The sequence below is a fragment of the Chenopodium quinoa genome, unplaced genomic scaffold (assembly GCF_001683475.1).
Source record: "Chenopodium quinoa cultivar QQ74 unplaced genomic scaffold, ASM168347v1, whole genome shotgun sequence".
In the NCBI taxonomy this organism is placed as follows: Eukaryota; Viridiplantae; Streptophyta; class Magnoliopsida; order Caryophyllales; family Amaranthaceae; genus Chenopodium; species Chenopodium quinoa.
This window is the reverse complement of record NW_018744878.1, coordinates 3378520-3400011: the sequence shown is the minus strand read 5'-3', so window position 1 is coordinate 3400011 and position 21492 is coordinate 3378520. Positions and strand designations below refer to the sequence as shown.

The 21492-nt window shown below is 33.7% G+C and overlaps 4 protein-coding genes, 1 long non-coding RNA gene and 1 pseudogene across 5 annotated transcripts; all 6 read right to left on the bottom strand.

Moving 5' to 3' along the window:
* Window positions 1–49: 49 nt before the first annotated feature.
* On the bottom strand, window positions 50–1981 carry LOC110705569. Its single transcript, XR_002508099.1, has 4 exons — window positions 1484–1981; window positions 822–1405; window positions 659–746; window positions 50–561 (listed from the first exon to the last, which is right to left on the bottom strand). It is a non-coding gene; the product is annotated as an uncharacterized LOC110705569 (long non-coding RNA).
* A 671-nt stretch (window positions 1982–2652) lies between these two features.
* LOC110705567 lies at window positions 2653–4084 on the bottom strand (annotated as a pseudogene).
* Window positions 4085–4739: 655 nt separating this feature from the next.
* LOC110705568 (ultraviolet-B receptor UVR8-like) lies at window positions 4740–8496 on the bottom strand. Its single transcript, XM_021883458.1, has 5 exons — window positions 8178–8496; window positions 7888–8067; window positions 6589–6713; window positions 6018–6495; window positions 4740–5888 (listed from the first exon to the last, which is right to left on the bottom strand). Exons 1-4 carry the CDS (start codon window positions 8275–8277, stop codon window positions 6433–6435), a joined length of 468 nt encoding a protein of 155 aa, XP_021739150.1. The 5' UTR covers window positions 8278–8496; the 3' UTR covers window positions 4740–5888; window positions 6018–6432.
* On the bottom strand, window positions 5095–6432 carry LOC110705850 (ultraviolet-B receptor UVR8-like). Its single transcript, XM_021883782.1, has 2 exons — window positions 6018–6432; window positions 5095–5888 (listed from the first exon to the last, which is right to left on the bottom strand). Exons 1-2 carry the CDS (start codon window positions 6430–6432, stop codon window positions 5095–5097), a joined length of 1209 nt encoding a protein of 402 aa, XP_021739474.1.
* Window positions 8497–14867: 6371 nt separating the features above from the next.
* On the bottom strand, window positions 14868–15815 carry LOC110705849 (F-box/kelch-repeat protein At3g06240-like). The gene has a single exon (XM_021883781.1). It carries the CDS (start codon window positions 15813–15815, stop codon window positions 14868–14870), a length of 948 nt encoding a protein of 315 aa, XP_021739473.1.
* Window positions 15816–17702: 1887 nt separating this feature from the next.
* LOC110705565 (F-box/kelch-repeat protein At3g06240-like) lies at window positions 17703–19779 on the bottom strand. The gene is made up of 2 exons (XM_021883456.1): window positions 19481–19779; window positions 17703–19219 (listed from the first exon to the last, which is right to left on the bottom strand). The coding sequence occupies exon 2, from the start codon at window positions 19198–19200 to the stop codon at window positions 18052–18054; it is 1149 nt and encodes a 382-aa protein (XP_021739148.1). The 5' UTR covers window positions 19201–19219; window positions 19481–19779; the 3' UTR covers window positions 17703–18051.
* Between the last annotated feature and the right edge of the window lie 1713 nt (window positions 19780–21492).

The window sequence follows — 21492 nt, the reverse complement described above, 5'->3', positions numbered from 1 at the left end:
GGCATTCAAAAAAGATTTATTATATTAATTTCATAAGTGTTATGTACATCATTATACAAAATAACAGGGAATACAACAGATAATACTAGCCCGACTCATTTATTCGGGGTAAAGGTCCTGCCTCCTGAGTGTCGGCCCTCCGTCTGACACGTCGCCGCCTGTAATGAGTGACGGTGGTGAATGGGTCTCGGGGCGGTGGGGGAGTCAGCTGACTGGACGAGGGGTCCTCCTGGGTACCAGAGGGCGCAGTACTGTGGATGTTGTAATCCTCTGCGTGTCTGGGTGACGTAGGATCACATCCACCGCTGCTCTGGCCGAGATCGAACTGTGAGTTGCCATCATGACCGTCCCGCCGGTGGGCGAGATGAGCGTGACCATATCTCCGTAAGGTAGCGACGCCCATATCTCGCACCTGCTCGACCTGGGCTCTAGTGGGTCCGCACTCAAGGGAGACTGATAGCGCATCAACCATCGCCACCATATCCGCCACTCCGCCTGATGGTCTAGCAGATGTGGAGGCATGGCATCTACCAAGTCAGGTACATACGGGTCCCATGTCACCTGTAAATACACATCAACAGTAATATTATGAATATGTTAGTTCGCAACAAGTACAATGTTAAAACAAAAAAGCTAAAACTGTATTTTAAATTGTTACCTGGTCCTCGGTGAGTCGGTCTAGGGCGTCTCGGTAATACGGAAGACCCCTCGCCGCATGAGCATGTGTCAGCCTGGGTACCACCCACCTAATATCGAACAATGTTTCAGTTAACAACCCCGCGCATTAAATAAAGCCTAACTCAATGAAAGTTGTATCGAACCTGCAACCATATGCCTCATCCGGTGTAGGGAGCGGGGGAGCATCGTACGCCTGGTACTGGTCGTCCTGGTCCTGCTCCCCCCGACGGTGTATCGCAGGTCTGCCTGGTCTGCCTACATGGATATGCTCCCAAGCCCAGAACTGGCACACAGAGACACAAAACTAGCTTCAGTATGAAATATGTAAGTGCGTGGTGAAATAGTTTTTTTGGTACAGAAATAAGTGAGGTACCCTAATATCGGCGGGACCTGGCTGGACACCAAGTACCCGACCAACCAAACCGACGGGATCGACTAACGCGTGTCCTGTCACCGCAGACCCATGTACTGGAAGGCGCGTAAGAATCGCCACGTCCCGTAACGTAACGGTCGTCTCACCAACAGGTAGGTGGAAGGAGTGCGTCTCCTGTCTCCACCTCTCCGCGAGCGCAGTGACAAGCGCTCGATCGATCTCCCTATACGCCATACGGTGAAAACCACCTAAACCGACAAACTCGACGTACGCCAAAACGCGAGGATCGATTCCCCACCCCACCATGAACCTGGTGGTGTAATGCCTGCAAACGAGCTGCTTTGCCGGATCAACCTGTTAGAAAGAAATTAAGATCATATACCATATAAACTCAACAAGCTGTAGTCCATGAACAAACAAATGCAATATTACCGTCTGATCCCATACGGCAACGCTGCGGTGTGTGCCCTGTAGTGTAAGCACAGAAGGGTCAACGGGTCCAGGCGTACGATCTTCACCGTCCATCGTATCTGTTCACATGCAATTTAACAAATCCCAACAGAGTTAACGCATTAGCAATTAACCAAAATGTTAACGATCAAATGTTCCAAATGTTATCAAATCATTCATAGTCATGTTCGGTTCTAGTGTTAGTGGTTCCATATTTCCCCCACTATACTCGACCCGGGGTCCATCAAACAGAATTTCTCCTCCCCACCGGCATAACAAAACTACATTTTGTGACGCCATATTCTACATAACCAAAACACATTTTAGGATTATCGAAATCTAGAGCGAGGTAAATTATCAACACTGAAATAAGACTCTTCTCACCTATAACAACTTCACTTTCAACAACTTCACCAATTTCAACAATTTCATGAACAATTTGAATTATTTCAACAATTTCAACCTAAACAGAGCTTTATGTTGAACATATAAAATAGTTGTAGTTGAATTTTTTTTAAAAAAAAAACCAGGGGTAAAACGCTGTCCGAGACAGCGTTTTATGCTGGAAGCTTAGTTTGGTAAATAGTTTTGCCACGCAACCATTTTCGTAAATAGTTTCCGTTTAAAGCTCAATTTGGTAAAACGTCCTAATCTAAAGGCATGTTCATTTACTAAATTGATTAAAGTTGAATTGAACCGAGTTGATTGAAGCTGAATTGAATCGAGCTGATTGGAGCTAAATTGAAGAGAAAAGAGCTTGAATCATCTTCGATAGTGTATATTTAATCAAAAAAAAACAAAAATCCTACAATTATTTTTCTTTTCTTTTTCTTTTTCTTTTTTTTTTTGTTGAGGAAATCAACAATATTTTACTTACTTCATTATTGAATATAAATGAACTCAAAATTTATTTAAAATGTCATACTATGTATATTAAGAAGATTTATACATATCATAAATTTATAATTTACATTAAAAAAATTATAATTTATACCATAGAGAGTGAGAAAAGAAGAAAAAAAAAAACCCTTACAAAAATATTGATCAATGATGTAACAATTTTAACATACTCTGGATATTAATTTGAACAATGATTAAACTTGTATTTTTTTACAATAACCATATTTAAATTGCAATTTCACAATAATTGGTTGACAACTCAAATAATGTACTTGCTAACAAACATTTAATAAGCTATTGAAGAAGAAAATACACTTCTTACAAATTCAAACAATTTTTGTGATTCAATAAAATCACTAACAAAAACACCATGGTAATATCCATTACTAAAATAGCTATTAACATCAATCCCTCGATCTTTAAGAAACCCGAACACCTCCGCTTGCCTATCAAATAGTCCATCCCCATCACAACCCGCAATCGCAACCCGCCAACCTAAATCCTTAATTGTGTTCAAACTACTCGACCCGCCACCAAACATCGGGTTAAAATAAGGATTATTACTACTAGTCCCAAGTGGTAAAGATAACTTACATAGCAACTCAATCACCTCTATAGGAAAAAAACCACCTTGTTTAAGAGGAGTTTGACTTGTTACCCCAAAAAAGGGTTGAATTAAAACCAAACCTCGTATAACTAACGGTTTTAGTTCATTAACTAACTCAGAAGCACGTAATCCAACGTTGTACGCAATGTTGCCCCAGCACTCTCCCCCATAATGATACACCTTGAAACATCCCCATATTTTGTCACCCACTCATCCTTCTTATCCTTCACCCAATACAATGCCTCCAAAACGTCGTCGTAGGCGGCGGGGAGGCGATGCTCGGGGGCAAGGCGGTACTCGACCGAGACCACTAGCACACGGAGGCTGCTCGCGGTGTTGGAGAGAAACGAGTCGAATTGTGGGGTGGCCGTGCTAAGGAGAATGAACTCCCCACCATGGGCAAACACCATGATGGGGAGGTTTGTAACGGGCTTGGGCCCGGGCTTGTTGGGTAAGTAGACCCGAACCCATGTGTTTTTAACCCGGTTGAGTGGGACATCTCTAGAAAATGCAAGGGAAGTAGAAGTATTGGGCGGGACGGTCGGGTAGAATTCTTTTATTCGGGTTATTGACCCGTCCGAGTTCGGAATAATGTGGAGAAATGCATAAGGATCAATTTTGTTGGGATTAATGGATGATTTAGAGAAATTATAATTAATTGGATAATAAGCTTGGATTTGGACTACTAATAGTAAAATTACTATTAATAGAAAGAAGAAGAATGGTAGTTTGTTTGGGTATAACTTAATGGATTCCATTTTTGCCTAAGTTTAGTTATGATATGATTGAATAATAATATAGAGAATGCAGAGAAAAATTCCAAATTTATGAGATAAAAAAGCAGTGAATTAAAAGTTGGTTACATTTTCATTATTGTTCTCAACTGCGAAAAGGTGTACTAGTTTGTAGTCTTGTGACTTGTGATGATAAGATCCAGGGAAAGAGATTTGTTTTTCAGGTCACGGATGATTAGATGACTCCGTGAAGGTGTGAACAACTGAATAATTGATTTTGACTGGTTTAGATCGACTCATATCGAATCTATAACCGATCGAAATGAAAATGAAACTAAACATTAATAACACTAATAGAAAATTCACATGCTTCGTAATAGAGTTATTAACACTAACCCATTTCGATTTGGATTTGCCCTAAGATAGACCGGTTTAGAACACGATCCTAGTCAAATGTAGTGTACTTTAATAAGACTCAAACTCGAACAAACTTTATTACAATTACCCCGTTTGCTTGCTCAGACACATCAAATTAGGGGATGTTCATTTCAGTTCAGTTCAGCTCCGATCGGTTGAATTCAGTTTAGTAAATGTGAACAAGCCCTAAGGGCGTGTTCCCTTTGTCGTTAAAGTAAAATGATTCATGGTTGATCATTTTTTTATCAGGTGCAAATATACGGTGAAATCAGGGCTGATCAAATTCAATCAGGTTTAGTAAGTAGAGTTATAATAGATGAACAATAGAATGGAACACACCATAAGCATCTATAGACAGCTTTATGCAATATTTAATTTAATTATAGATAAATGATAATTAATGTTGAATAAGATAAACCTCATCCTTTGATGAACCTTGTTGAGTGACCCCAGCCATGTTCTATCCTCTTTGTTGCGGCTTGTCTTACCTGTACTAATAGAATTCCAATTTGCCAACTCAAGGTTAAATACTATGTCAATGAAATTATACCTGCTAAAAGAATACATAGAAACTGACATTGTACCAATGAATAAGTAGTATTATACTTCGTAAAATTTAACTCCAAAATCAGATTAATCACCCAATGTAAGTCATATAAAAACAATTATATTTTTACATACCACCATAGCTTAATGTAAAATTTCAACAAACTTCTATATTAACCCAAAAAAAAAATTAATTTTTTTTTTTTTGAAGTATTCTGTATTGTATACATACTGACATACTGTACTGATTTCACAAATTACAGAAATTTTTGTTGACATACCTGCAAAATCTTGTATAATTAAGTAAAGCTTGCCAACTTATTGATCATACTTCGTATATATTAACAGAGTAATCCCTGCATTTGTGAGTATAATTATCCCACAGCAAATCAATATTGAGTAGTACTGGAAGACTGAAGGTGCTCCTTCACAATCTCTTGAATTTTCCTCTTCATTATCTTATCCTTGACCCCGTCTAGCATATTTCCGTAGAACATTTCTAAACGCCTTAGCTCTTTACCATCTGCTGCCTCCAACATACCTTGCCATGCTTTTCCAACATCAAAAGAATCAGACTCGATCAATGAGGCTGGAATATCACTCTCTTCAAAAGGCTTCCCAAAGAGTGAGCCATGAAGAACGCTTACATAACTTTCCATCACCGAAAGTTTTGATTGCAAGAGTTTCATCTCTTCCATTGCTGAAGACAACTTTTCATCAACTTCTGTCTTTTCACCTCCTTCTTTAGGCTTCTTTGACTCTATGTTCAAACCGTCGCTGAAATCTTCTGATAGCGGGGGCCACAAAACCATTGTCGGAGAGTAAGAATCACTAACCTTACCATCACCGAGAACTCCACTCCTTCCTCGTCCCCAAGACCAGAGCTTGTAACCATCATCTGCGACTAGGACAGTGTGTGCTGCCCCACATGCAACTTCTACAGGGTCAGGAAAATTGCTCCCATTGCATGAGAATTGCAGCGGCAAGATTGCATCTCCATGATCCACACCCGAAAAGCTCACATCAGGGCAAAGCCCTAGACCCTTTTCCATCCCCCATGACCACACTTCCCCAGCAGATGAAACTACACTTGTATGAAGCAATCCACAGTCTACGGAAACAAAATAAGCATTTTCTGGCAATTCTCTAGCGGGTTCAGGGAGTGAGGAACTCTGGGTTGTACCTATTACAAATAAACAAATACAGAAGATAGATACATTAATTTAATATGCTTATGAGCTGTAAATAAAGACACACAACTAAAAACAATTTTTAGATTAATAATCCCTACAAATTAAGTAATCAACAATACCATGTCCAAGCTGACCGTTTTCTCCAAGGCCAAATGTCCAACAGACACTAGCTAATGTATCACTCGGTTGCTTCTTGAAAGTAAGTACAACAGTGTGAAAAGATCCACAAGCCACATCATAAGCTCTCCAAGCAGATCCCTCGCTGAACTGTGCAACAGCCTGGGGATGTGATCTGCTCTCTGTATCTCCCAAACCTAGTTGACCATGATTATTGTTACCCCAAGTGTAACACACAAGATCATCACCAACATGTTTTTCACCAGCACTGACTAGTGCAACAACATGCTCATTTGCACATGCCACCTTAACAACTGTGTGACCGTAAAAATCGAACATTGGAATTGGGTTTGGAACACTAATAAGTGTGAATGTATTGTCATCAGGACTGCTTTGCTGTGGGATGTTGCCCCACATCTAGAGTGCCCCAAGGTTATCAATTGCAAATGACATCATTCCACCTGCTTTGATTGCACAAACCTGTAATCATAAACAAGGGAAAAATGTATATCATAACTCCATTGTTCATCACCTTGTCAAAAATGAATTAGAGTTTCACTCTTACAGTCTTACCTTCAGTGGATTTTTACTCTTTCCTTCTGAGTCATCACCAAGAGATCGGGGAGAATTCAACTGAGCTAACGTACCTAATTGACAGGGAACTGACACATTTTCTCCTTCAAATCCAAGTTGGCTATCTAGCAAATGTAAAAAATTTGAAACCCCCCAAATAAGGAATTTCAGTTAAATAGCAGCTTATAGAAAGAGCTTTTAAAATAAGTGATTGAGGTGAGAAATATACAGGTATTGTACAATAAAGAGTGAGGATTAAAAATAGAGTATCTTCTTGAATGGAAACCCAAAACAGCATCATAAATTGGCATTCAAAACCAAAGTATAACTTTGGATTTAAAATCCAGATAGGTTAAATTCAATTAACTATGCAAAAATCATATATCCGGAGAAAAAATACAACCAACAAAAGAGCAGCGGTGTCTAGCATGAATGCATGATAGGTTACAACTAACTAGATCACATAAGGTTTACTTAACTTCCTTCTAATAATCAATTTAGAAAATAACAAGGAAAGATATGGCCTTGCAGACCTGCAGGAGTTCAGGACACCCAGGTCCTTACATTTAAAATATTCAAAGCAAAAACTGATCCCTCTTCTACAATATTAGAAATTTAGCGACAATGCTTCCATTCCTTTAAGCAAGCAACTATCAAGAGAGCAAACCGGCTTGACCACAGAATTAGATCCCACAGTATAGCCATAATGTTATAGCTTTAGTCTTGTCATAGTCTTGTTGGTCTTTTTTCATAGTCTAGTCTTACAAGTCAATTTCTTTGCCTTTTCTAGGTTCCACACTACATAGATCATGAAACAACTTTTACTCCCTCTCCTAGCACAAGAAACAACAAGAAATTCTTCAATATTACTAAATTTAGAAGGACTGAAAGACTACAGTTATCAATATAGGTGTTGGAAATACTTTACAATATTCTCTCAATGATAGAAATTCCTATACAAAACAATATAGTACAATAAAATAAATTTACCAATCATATACCAACTTCATAGTTCAAAACCCAAATTAACAAATATTCTTTTCTGTTCTTTTCTTTTCTAGGGTAGGGTACATAGTGGGTGTGTATATAAATTATAAACCCACTAAAGGCACTACAACCGAATTTCAAACCAAAACCATAAACCTGCAATCAAAGACTTTACCAATTAAGCTAGCCGAACTCGAGTTCACAATCAACCTATACACTCAACACACAGAAAAGTTCTGAACTAAGAATTTCACTTCTTGAGTAAGCAACAAATTAAAGCACTTAAAAAGGGGTGTTACATAGTAGTATTACCAGCAAGAGCAAGACTATGATAAGCACCAGCAGCAACCCCAACAAATTTGGGACACTTCTCATCTTGCAAATCATCATTATTATCCCATTTAATTGGCACTGGATGATTCTCATCCGATTGAGAACCATTCCCAAGTCGCCCAAATGTGCCTCTTCCCCATGAATATACCTTCCCATCTCCTGCCCCAATTCATTTGGGTCACCATTTTCATAGCATATATTACACACATTAGTTTCAATCATATTATAAAGTAAAATTGTATTGAAAAGTATATGGCAACTGGGGTTACCGGAAAGTGCGAGAGTATGAGCTTCGCCGGCGGCGACGGCGACGATCTTGTGTGCTGGGTTGCGGGTTGGTAATCCTGGACTTTCTGTGACATCTGCCATTTTCTATTTCTTATTCTTGAGTTTTGATTTCTAAGGTGAATGTACAGTGCTGCACAACACAGCGTAAGAAGAGATTAAATTACTTAGTTTGGCTAATTGGCTTATTGACTATTGAGTTGGAATGTTGGAGTAGTAGATCAATTTTATAAGAGGGGTGATATAGTATGTTTTCTTTAGCTATGTCACCGCCACCGTTGTGTGCTACGAGTACTCCGTTTAAAGTTGGTTGTATGAAAACGGATATAAATACGGAATCGATATATTTCGTAGCATATAAAGGTGGAAAGAGGACCTGAGTCTAGGGGTGAGCATGGAACGGGTACCCGTATCTTTGGTACTAACGGTTCGGGTACTGTTAACCAAAATCACTAAAAGTGATACCCATCCCGAACCGATAAGTTCGGGTACCCGGACTTCGGGTACCCGGATTTTCGGATCGGTTATCGAGTACCCAATGAGATATCCAATAATGATAATTAAACTTAATTATGTAGTAATTATGATATAATTTACAACTAATTAAAAACAATACCATATGATCTTGACCAAATTATTAATAATATTACTAATCATTGATATTATAAAGTGATTATGAAGTAAAGTAAAAGTTTAGATTTATATTCATAGATTTAACTAGGGAAAAAAAAAAAGCAAAAAAAATGCTTATCGGATCGGATCGGATCGGGTAACCGTTAATTTTAAAATGATACCCATAACCATACCCGATAACAAATTATCGGAACGGGTACCCAAACCGTTATGGTTATCGGATCGGGTACCCTAATTTTTGAAACGGTTACGGACCGATTTTTCGGGTTTTCGGGTAGTTTTGCTCAGTCCTACCTGAGTCTCTAAACACTAGACCAACGAGGCTCTTGAGTCTCGAGTAAATATGAAAATGAGATGACGACATACCTCCTTCATTCTGATGTTGTTTGGTTTACTTAAAAATGGGAATTGGGAGTTCTTAGGAATTACAAAATGAGAAGTTGTTTGGTTGAATAAAATTTGGTGAAATGAATGAAGTAGAACTAAAATATAGGAATTTACTGACCTAATCCCCCTTAGGTAAGTTGAAATTCCTATATGAGTTTACTTCCCTCATTACTAACCAAACAACCCTAAATTATTACACATCTCTATTATGTTTTCCAAAGTTTAATATCCCATATTAACGATAAGTATGAAGTAAAAATTAGAAAAAGTTGGTATTTTACAAACACAAATTGAGAGGAATCAAACAACATCTACAATAAGTGACTTGGTTTTTACTAGTATCATTTATTAATTACATAAATAAAAGATAGAGTCAAATTAAAGTAAAGTTTGTAAATAATGTTAAAAGTCAAAATATATCAACTAATTTGGAACGAAAAATTGGAGTGCATACATATATGGAAAAACACATATAATGATATTTACATGTATTTAAAAACACAATTTTGTCAATTCTGTGTATTTTTTATGAGTATTAATTATGCTGTTATACACTTGTACTAATCCAAGTAGCTTAAGTAAACTCTTTAAAAAAATGTACTCGTATTTAATATTTCAACATTGAAGTTGTGATATCAAACCCTATTAGAAGCAATTTAGGGTGTAAGAAAATTAACAATAGCTATTGGTACACAAATTAAGACAATTTTAGAGAGGGAGTGTGAAATCAAATTACATGCCATTACTATAGGATTAACTTTTAAAGGAAAATAATTTATATTTACCTCATACTTTGTTTAAAACTTTGTACTTCGTGTAGCCTATGAGTGAAAGAAGAAAAAAAACAAGGGAAAGTTCATGAAATAATAATGGTCTGTTAATCATAACTAATCATTATTTAATTGACATTAGTACTATACATCTAATCTATAGATACAATCTGGCTAGGTGTGCAGTTGCTAATGGCTTACAATGGTAACGTGATTGAATTGCAATGCTGCTAGATAACAAATTATTCCAAACTTAACGTCATGGTAAAAGGAATAATATTATAAAGTGATGCATGAAAATGACTTAAAGTTTAATAATGGTTGTTAATGGATATATCTTAATACCTGGATTGTAATCGATATAAAAACATTTGTGTAACGTAAACCATATATACTGAATAGACGTAGGACATTTCTACAAATGTCACTATCAATGTTTAAATTCTGTTATCACAGTTAATTAACTTTTATTTGTTGGTCAAAGAACATACGGAGTAACATTTTTATTTTAAATTCTAATCTTTTAATTGTAATGAATTATTAACAATGATTTCTGTGAGATAAACACTTATTACACCTACCCCGCTTTAAAAGTTTTTTTCTGCATTGTTTTGGTAGATAATTACTATTTAAATTACGAACTTTTAGATACACATGGAGTATAATATAAGTAGTTAACTTTATAAGAGTATAGAGATTAGAGATAAGGAAATTTCTATAATAAGTTAATTTGCTTGGCAAAGTACTTGATGAACACAATCAAATGAAAAAAATTAAGAAATTAAGTTATTTTTAACAAGTAATTTTAGACTTGTAGCTACAAGGCCTACAACCTACAAATGGTATACAAGTAGATTGAGAAATGATATACTGTACAATAATTTTGAAAAAATAATTAGAGCATCTCCAATGGTAAGCTACAATCTTGTAGCTTACCTTGCCACATCATAATATCAAGCAACAATGAATTTAGGCTACAAGTTGCACCAACAGTAAGCTACATTGCTTTGTAGCTTGTATAAGCCTTTTTTTTCTAACATAATTTATTTTATAATATTAAATTATTATATAATTTATTAAATATTATAATACGTATATTTTTTTCACATATTAGATAGGAAAACAATACAATATTAATTTAATACAAGGTTTTAATCTAGTTTATATAAATCATGTTATATAACAGACCTAATGTATATATTTTTTTATAATAAATACGTTAAGCTATTTAACTTCCCTTTATTTTAATATGATTTATTTATTTTTTTAAAATATGGTAGTTGAACTAAATATATATAGAAGATATATAGGAAGTATATATGTGTAATATTAATATTAAAATCAATGTATGATATATATGAATCTTGCTATGAAGACATTATGTTAAAATTAAATTAAAAATAAAAAAAAAAATTAATAAAAAGATAAGATAAGAATTGGATAAAATATAAAGTGTTGGGAACATGGAGTATAGATCAATCAATTAATTTTTATAGAAAAAAAAATTGAAAAAAAATTTCAAGCTACACTGCTTGTTTGAGCAGGGCTTGCTTGAAAGCAGCTTGCTTTCTTTCTTCTCCAATGGTAGAGCTACAAATATGTAATTCTTAAATATTGCAAGCAAATCCTAAAACTAATCATTGGAGATGCTCTCAGCCAACTTTATTATTATTTTTATTTTATTTTTCTGAAAGGAAATTAGCCAGAAGGGGTGTTATAATGAGAATTAGATACATTTTTCCATTATTTCCATGTTTATCAAGAAGAGAAATATGGATTTACCCCTTAAGTTAATTTCCATTTTTTTTTAATTTTTTTTAGGGAAGTTAGTCCCATTTTGTTCATATAGTGCTATGGATTTGGATTTTAAAAAGCAACTTAGAGAGAGATGGAATTAAAACTTAGCTTGACTTCTAATACTCTGTACTAATGCCCTGTTTAGTTCACCTGATTTTAGCTGATCTGGTCTGGTCTGATCTTATCTTATCTTATCTTATCTTATCTTAACTTATATTTTCTGATCTGAACTTATTTTTTCTGATCTGATTTGAACTGAACTTATTTTTTCTGATCTGATCTGATCTGATCTGAACTTATTTTTTCTGATCTGAACTTATTTTAATTATTTCAATATTCTACTTTTATTTTAATCAATATTAATGTTTTTTTAAAAACATAGTAATGTTTTATTACTATTATTATTAATAACTAGTATCATGCCCCGTGCGATGTCCGGGTTGTTTATTAAATTTTAAGATAAATTTTTATTCTATATATATCAAATTTTAAAATATATCATTGATATAAAATTAGTTAGGAATTGATGTGCTTTTGTGAAGATTAGTGGACATGTAATGCCTAATAATATTAGTGGAAATGTTCGATTTAATACATAAAAAAAATTAAAAATTAGCAAAAAAATAAATTAAATTAAATAAATGTTCAAATCCCGTTGGGTTGATTCGAACCCAAAACTTTAGGCAAGGGTTGAACAGTTTTGACTCGTAACCTGAAGTGACTCAATCCGAGATTACTCATGACCTGATCCTAATTGACAGGTCTACATAGTTATAAAATTCTATTAGATTGTGAACTATATTATTTTAACCGGTTAGTATATATTACGAAGTATAAATGTATGTTTTACACCTTGAAGTACTTCCTTCGCTCCAAAAAAATATTATGATATAAAAAAGTAAATTTGTATGATAATTTTTTAGAATTATAATCTAATAATTTTTTTGAATAAAATATAATTCAATTTGTACATCTAAAAAATTGGTATTTATCGAAAATAAAACTTTTAACTAACTATTTTATCCTAAAATTCTATCCAAATAGAATTCTAAAGTGTCGTTGTCTTGTGGTCTGGCTAAAAGTTTAGCTTTATATATTAGTATATGATTTATTATTATTATTATTGTTAGGAAAATTGTTATTATTATTATAAAATATTTTAGAACCCTTACAAATATTTTAAAAGAAACCTAAAAGTATTAATATTATCAAATAGTACAAGGTAATATACTTGTAATATTTGATAATTTTATTATTTACAATATCCAGCATCATAAATGAATTTGTTTATAAGAAATTATTAAAATGGGATCCTAAAAAACCTAAATTGAAGATTAAATTTGTCATAGCTTTTTGTTATATAGAAAAAAGAGATTTGACTTTTTTTTGTTATAGGGAATTTTACAAATTTTTTGGTAATGTAAAATGGTTGACTAAATTGAATTGAAAATTATCATTTCATATTTCAATATTCCGAACAACTATGGGTAACACCTCTATTTTCTTATATAAAACAACATCTTAGTGTCATAATTTTCACACTCTAAATCAATCTCCTAAAATATTTTTCTATTCATCTGTTCAATAGGTTGTTTGTCTTTTATCTCTATCATAGGTAAATACTTCAACACTCTATGTCATTAATTTTATCATTTGTCCATTGTTTTTTTATAATATAGGAAAATATACATTTATTTGATTTCATGAATTTTACATTTGACCTAATGCAACTAATATCGATGAAAATGTAACTGTTGATGGGCATCAAATATTCACACAATATTATTCTTAGTTTCCTCCCTCTAATAGTCTAATGTTTAATCAAATTGACAAATTAAACATTCAATATAAATTAACTATAATGATAATGCAAGCAAAATACAAGTAATGATCCGGGACTCAAAGCCAAAAACTAGTTTAATGATAAAGTGATAAATCATAATAAAGTATTAAAGATTTTTTTTACGAGGAAGTCCAATTGTATTTAATTCTAGCCTAGCCTATTCATAATTTCTAAATTCCCAGCTGCGTGCATAAGGATGAAAAACCTGGTTTGAACAGGACTAGCCCGGCTTATTATCATTAGTTTTTCCTCTTTTAATCAACAACAAAAATTGTATTGTATGAACATGTTAAATTTAAATATTATGGTACCTCTAGTATCCATTAGTTGATTTCATCAATAACACATCAGTTCATTGATAAGGAAAATTACACTGAACCGATAACCTGAAAATTTTTAGGCCTCTGACTATTTTGAGCTGTGTGATGATCAAGAGATGGAAGGAAATTTTGTACGTACAATTAAAGAGTTTATTTTTTATTTTTATTTTTTTTGTTGGTAAGGAGAAGGGTTCTACCGGGTTGAAATCTCTCATAGGTCCTCTTAACCTCCGGGTTAGTGGGCTAGACACTTTGGAAGTGAGGGGGAAGGGTGCGGGAATCCTCACCCCCAAAGCGTCTCTAGTTGGGTTTGTGAGTTATAAACTTGAATACTAGACCAAGCTATGCTTGGTACACAATGAAAGAGTTGAATACAAACATATGTTACCACCCCTGTAGAATATATCAACTGCAGAATATATAAGATTAATTACCACATTTGCATAGTTGATCCAAAATAATGCATATTACAACTCATTGTAGATTAGTACTTAAATAGAGAGGCACAGAACATAGCACCAAAAGTTAAATATACAGAATTACACGCATAGAAGCCACTAGCTTTGCAAACCACAAATTCATACAATATGAACTTTGGTTGTCAACAAAAGGATTACTATTAGTAGTTATAACATCACATTTTCATCAACCCACATCTCAGAACCATAGCCAGCTTTGTTTGTGACCTTGACACGCACCCTTCTATATTGTTTCGATTACCAGCAAATTAAATTATGGGATAGAATTTGGGGAGACAAGACTCTCCACATAATCGATAACCTTGTAAACCTCTACACTGGGACATTGAGTAACGACATGTGAAGGTGGATCATCATCTGGGTCAATGAGCGCGAGCCCATTCACTTGAATGCATAGATAACCATTGTATGTGAAACCTACAAATTGGATGCGATTTCTGGGTATTTACTTCCTCAGGTCAATTCGATACAGCTTTTTCCAAGAATCCCAATTATCATACTCCTCCAGGGTCCAAAGCTCGAACATCTGTTCCTCAAAGCGATTTAAAAACATAGCACATAGGCGGTGATATTTTCCAATGACACCAAGCAAAAGCTTATCATGTTTTGGTACTTGATCAGGTTTAATTGAGAAGGGAACCTTCTTAAAGGTCTCTGCTGCTAAATCAAATATAACTATCCATTCGCGACATACAAGATAGTGCAATGCGTCTTTAAAGAAAACAGAATGAGCATCCGAGATTAACCCCAAATCCTCATCATCAGAGACATGTATTCTTCTCCATCTACCAGCCCTTAAAGAGTATAAATAGATGCCCTTTTCATAGGGATAGGGCCTATACTCCGAATACACTAAGAAGATTTTGTAGTCATCAGAGGGAACACGACCAAACCAACTTGAGTCTATATGAACAAAAAATGACCCCCTTTTAACAGGCAATGAGATCTCCCTTGCTTTAGTGGTGCAAGGATTCCAAAGATGCAATGAATCTTGACCGCGTCTACCCCTCTCCATCTCTTTCATATAAACACATATTAGGCCATCATTTGACCCGACAATGAAACAATAATAATAACTGGATACAAAGCTATCGAGGAATCGATTGTTCAACATGTCTGAGGTTACACCCTCAGTAATATTGTTCGGATCAGAAAACTTCAGGGTGGAAAGGGTATTGAATTTTTGAACAATGAGGGTCAGGGGTTGATTAATACTGTTCGAATAATCGAGATGTGATCTTGCAAATTCAGGGTCTGAGATGAGGGTAAGCCATGATTTGCATACTAGTTTGCATTGTCCTAATGATTTTACAGGCAGTCGATACAGAATATCAAGTATTAATTCTTCATTTAACCCCAAAAAAGGGTCATCTTCATATTTGAATCGGCTCATATTAGATTAGTCCTTCGAGTTTTCACTGCAAAAAAATTCTGATGTTACTACATTATAAACACAATTTCAACTAATATAACCATTAACATCAACTTGCAACTATTAAGAATTAAGAACATTATCAACATACTAATAAATTCTTTAACAAGCTCATAACTCTTAATTACTACAAATTCCCACAACATATTCATAAAACAAAACAACATTATGAATGTGTTCTTTTCAGCTTATTAAACCATGCAAGTACTTTATTAGACTTGATTGGAAGTTATGTGCCCTAATTAGGAATTTTTGGTGAAAAAAAATAGTTCAAAACAAGTAAATAGTTCAAAACAAGTACATTATCTAAAATTGAAAAAAAATAGTTCAAAACAAGTACATTATCTAAAATTGAAAAAAAATAGTTCAAAACAAGTAAATAACACAATGTGATGAAATTATATAAAGTTATAATTTTTAAAAAAAAAAATTAAAAAAATTGAAGAGAATTACAACTAGAGAGGAAATCAACATAAATAAACAAAGCAAAAAGGGAAATTATATTGGAAAGATTATACCTTTAGAGGAGATGAGCAAGTGTGATGGAGATTGGAAACGAAAAGAAAGACACAAGGTTGAAGAAAGAAATTGATGGTGATTTTATGAATGTTTTGCTTCTCATGGAAGATAACAAGTCCTTTTTTTACGGAGTAGGAGTAGTTTTTTTACTGTGTGAAATGATTGATTTAACTATTGAAGTATTGTTTCAATAGTTGTGGGTTACAGTACTATTTCGGACTTATGACTTGGGGAACGGCACAAAGACAGACGGCCAATAACGTAGTTAAGGCTAAAGTAACTGACTTACTATAACGTCCCTAATTTGATCAGAAGTCAAGTATTCGAGTATTTTACTTCTTAAAGGTGAGTTGTAAAAGAATTTTTTCAGATCGGTTCGGTTCAGCTCAGTCAATCAGAACAGACCATTGGTAAACCAATAATGTTTATTTAGATGATTAATGAGGGCGTCCTCTTTTTACTCTCTCCGTGTTTATAAAATTTTAGGCATTTTAATTGAGATACATATATAGAATTAGGGGTGCTAATCGAATGAGTCGATCACGAGCAGAGGGTTGCTCAGCTCGCACTTGTTAAGTTTCGAGTTGACCTAAGTCGATCAAAGATTTACTACGTAGGTTTCTTGAATTTCAAACATTTGTTGATTATATATATTTATTCTCTTTTATGAATTTTACCTACTTAAGAGTATTAGTTTATGCTCAAATATAATAAGTGTCAAGGTAAAAGTGTTTGAAAAAAAAGGGGGATAATCAATCAAGGTCAAAATATTAAATTTCTTGTATAGTTATCAAGTTCTGGGATGATTCGAGCAAACACAAACCAACTGGAGACAAGTTTAGCACCCCCTATATAGAATGTATCTCAATCCAAAGTGTCAGGTTGTTAATTCTTTCTCTTGTTTAATACTTCTATCAATTGTAGTTTGATCAAGTATGAAACAAGGGTTTTGTAAACCAAAAATTTAAAAGTTCGTTTGGCATCGTTGTGGTTTTTTTTTTTTGGTTTTTTGTTTTTTAAAAGTATATTATATATGTCACGTATTGAATTAAAATAATTTAGACTTATTAAAATTATGATAATTTTGAAAACTAACAACAAAAAAGTGGAAACACTTTTTTCTTGTTTTCTGTTTTTGATTTTTAGATTTAAAAAAAACAGGAAACTGAAAACCAAAAAGATACCAAACAAGCCCTTAATAAATTGATGGTTTCACAAACCGCCAAATATTGGAGAAGCTTTTGTAACATATATTGGCTTTGAACTTCTCTAATTTACTAATTGTTCCGTATTAAAGATCCCAAACAAGCAATACTTAATCCATGATGAACACAACCACTCATTGATGATTAGTACGTACTACGTTAGTTATAGAACATAATAGAAACAACATAATTAAATGCATAATAGTAGAAATCATCCAAGCCAATGCAAAATACATCACCACAATCCAACCAAAAATTAACCTCATGTCGAAAAAAAAAAAGAAAAATCCAACCAAAATGAACTTCTGATTGTCAACAAAAGGATTATTACTAGTAGTAATAACATCACAGTTTCAATTCTTCATCATCAACCCACATCCCAAAACCTAATACCCCTAGCCAGCTTGAATTGATCGCGTCCTTGACATGGTCCCTTGTAATGCCCTTATGGTTCGACTGCCACCAAAATTAACTTACGAAATAGAATCAGGAGACACAAGGCTCTCCACATAATCCATCACCTTGTAGACCTTTTCAAAAGAGGGATTTCGAGCTACGACATGTGAAGGAGGATCATCATCTGTATCAACCAGCACAAGTCCATTTGCTTGTTGAATGCAAAGATTACCACTGTAAGTGAACCCCAAAAATTTCATGCAGTTTATGACAATATTTTCCTTCAATTCAATTCGATACATCTTTTCCCAAGAATCCCAATCATCATACTCCTCCAAGGTCCACAGCTCGACCATCCATTCCTCAGAGTGATGTACAAACATAGCACATAGACAATCATATTCTCCAATCACACCAAGCGATAGCTGATGATAGTTTGGTAATTTATCAGCCTCATCAATTGAGAAGGGCACCTTCTTAAAGGTTTCTGAAACCAAATCAAATATAACAATCCATTTGCGACGTACAAGGTAATGCAACGCCTCATCCAAGTATACAGAGTCAACTTCAGAAATGCGCTCATAATCTTCATCAGAAACATATAAACTTTTCCATCTATCAAACCTTAACGAGTACAGATACATACACGTTCCATGAGATTGCTTATGCATCGTATAGACTAAGAAAATCTTATAGTCATCATCACAAGAAGGAACACATCCGAACCAACTAGACTCTATATGAACATAAAACGAACCCCTTTCAACAGGCAATGAGATTTCCAACTCCTCAGTGGTGCAAGGATTCCAAAGAGACATTGAATCATCACGACGTCTCTTCTTACCCATCTCCTTCACATAGACACAAATAAGACCATCACAAGACCCGACTATAAAACAGCACCTAGGGTCAAACACATCATCCTCGAGGAACCGGTGCCTCAACGGGGCTAAGGTTACACCCCTACTAATATCCGTCGAATCACGAAACTTTAGTTGAGACAAGATATTATTCTTTTGCAAAATGAGTGTCAAAGGCTGATTATTACTCTTCGAAAATTCAACATGTGACATGGCAAATTCAGGGTCTGAGATTAAGGTATTCCATGATTTGCAGACTAATTTGCATTTTCCTAACGATTTTACGGGCAATCGACACAGAATTTCAATGATCAATTTCTCAGGTAACCTCAAAAAAGGGCACTCTTCATTTTTAGAGCGTTTCATATTAGATTGATTAAAGAATCTGCAGAACAAAATTGAAATTCTACATCAAAAACAACACAAACAATTTAATACAAGTTCCTATTATAACTTACCACAACAAATTCGAAAAGGGTATATAATTTGACATTGAAAATATATAGAAAGAAGACAAAGCAATTATATGAACAGACTAAGGAATGAAAGAAAACCCTAATACAGTTATACATTGAGAATATAATAAACAAGGCAAATTAAGAAGTTCATTAGAGTAAAAGACAAAAAGTATTTAGAAAGATTATACCTTTAACTACGAATGTGTGATGGAAATTGGAAAGAGAAGACGAAAAGTTGAAGAAAGAAAAGTGAACTGATGAAGAAGACAATAAAAAGCTTCTCATGGAAGCCAACTATATTTTTGGTAATTTTGAATTGTTTTGAATCTTTTGATGCATTTGGTTGTAAAAACCTCTCGTAATTTTCCTTAAAAAAAACCCCCTCGGAATTTTCCAAAAAAAATAAAAAAAACCTCTCTAATTCTTGTTGGGTTGGACCGTTGGGCCGAGAAACATGTCTTGGATTTGTTTTCCACCGTTTCATAATAATCATAACACTTCTAAAATATTCTTCGATTAATCTTTAAGTATATTTACATTATATTATGTTGCGATTATTATGAAACTGAAAGAGTATACATAGGGGTACAAGGGTATCTTCATTTACTTTGTATTAAAATGTAGGCAGTATTGTAATTTGTTAGAAATGAGAATGTTAGTTGCTTTAATGCTACTTAGGTCTTGTTCTCATCAGATCATTTTCAGTTCAATTCAGCTCTTAATTTCTTCTCTCATAAAATTTTCAGTTCAGTTCAGCTCAGTTTAGTCAATGAAAACAGGCCCTAAAGTTTCAATTAGTTTCTACTCACTTCTTCAATTACAAAGCTTAATTTCAACTTTTCGGTATTCATTGACGTTCACTTTTCCAATTACCTTATATAAATAATTATTTCTACTCCCTACGTACTATTCACCACGGTCATTGTTGATGAGATTAGATAATAATGTTGTATACCTCTTTCATATCGTTGTCTATGATTCAGTTTACATTGACATACATTGATATGTTGTACTAGTAGTAGTTTGAGAAAGTACTTAATTTAATTCAAGTCCAATGACCTATATATTGTTCAAGCTAAGCTTGATGCTTCATCATTTGTGAGATTTGTCATAAGTCTTCGAGCTTAATTTTTTCTTTGTAGTTTACTTATGAAAACCTAGCTATGATGGGGAAGTTTTCCTTTTTGATCTAAATAAAAAACCTCCAACTTTGTGGCTTTAGTGCGAGGATGTGGTTAGCTTTGCCGTGAGCTAGCAAAGTCGAAACAGGCAATAATAGTGAAGAGGTAAAAGATGAAAGGATCCTTGTTAGTTGTTACATATGTGGAGGTGTGGAGCTAACAATTTCATAACAACAATGTCGGCATGGCCTTGTGCATTTGTCGTTCTAGACTACTCCTTATGTTTTTTTTAATGCATCAGTTTGACCTGTACATTTTCCAAGACGTAACTTTTTTTTTTTTTTTTGAAACGAGCCTAGACGTAACTTTTTTTTTTTTGAACGAGCCTAGACGTAACTTTAATCATTAATATCTTTAATTGTCTATTAGTAAAAAACTAGGTTAAATCCCGTGCCATGCACTGTCATAATTAAATTTTACAACAAAATTTATAAAGAAAGGTGTTAATTCAACAAATTTATCCAAAAAAAAAAATATTTGTAACAAAATAATAGTCTCTAATTAAAGATATTGATGGTCAAAGTTGTGTCTCAACAAAAGTGCAAATTCAACCATAACTTATAAAAAAACGGAGGAGCATAATATAATAAAATGATTTTGTTCAGTTGTTCTTATAAACATTATGTATATTTGTAAGATTTATACAAAGTATCCTACCAAAATTATTATTCCTATTTTTAATTAAAATAAATTTTAAGTCGGAGGAAAAAAAATCATAATAATATTATGATAATCTTGGATGATGATATATGTCAATACCTTAATTTTAAACTATGTTAGTATATTTGTAACTAAAAGATTTATAGTATATAAAATATGTTGAAAAATAATAAAAAATAAATAAATTGAGTATGATTGGATTAAATGTGTTGTCAAAATGGAAATAAGTATTATGGTAGATTATAAAATGGAAGTCATTAAAATTTGGCAAAAAAATTTTTTAAAAAAAAAGGAAAGATAAAAAGGCGGGAAATTTTTTGTATAACATCGTGACAAGTGTTACTTTAGGTTCGCTTTTA

Bases quoted from the DNA above. Each gene is read 5' to 3' on its own strand.
- LOC110705850 (XM_021883782.1), bottom strand. From the start codon at position 6,432: ATGTGGGGCAACATCCCACAGCAAAGCAGTCCTGATGACAATACATTC. The intron at 5,889-6,017 runs GTATTGTTGATT...TATTTGTAATAG, and splicing joins AAACGGTCAGCTTGGACATG to GTACAACCCAGAGTTCCTCA.
- LOC110705568 (XM_021883458.1), bottom strand. From the start codon at position 8,277: ATGGCAGATGTCACAGAAAGTCCAGGATTACCAACCCGCAACCCAGCA. The intron at 6,714-7,887 runs GTAATACTACTA...TACATTTGCTAG, and splicing joins TCATAGTCTTGCTCTTGCTG to ATAGCCAACTTGGATTTGAA. The intron at 6,496-6,588 runs GTAAGACTGTAA...TTATGATTACAG, and splicing joins AGAGTAAAAATCCACTGAAG to GTTTGTGCAATCAAAGCAGG.
- LOC110705849 (XM_021883781.1), bottom strand. From the start codon at position 15,815: ATGAGCCGATTCAAATATGAAGATGACCCTTTTTTGGGGTTAAATGAA.
- LOC110705565 (XM_021883456.1), bottom strand. From the start codon at position 19,200: ATGAAACGCTCTAAAAATGAAGAGTGCCCTTTTTTGAGGTTACCTGAG.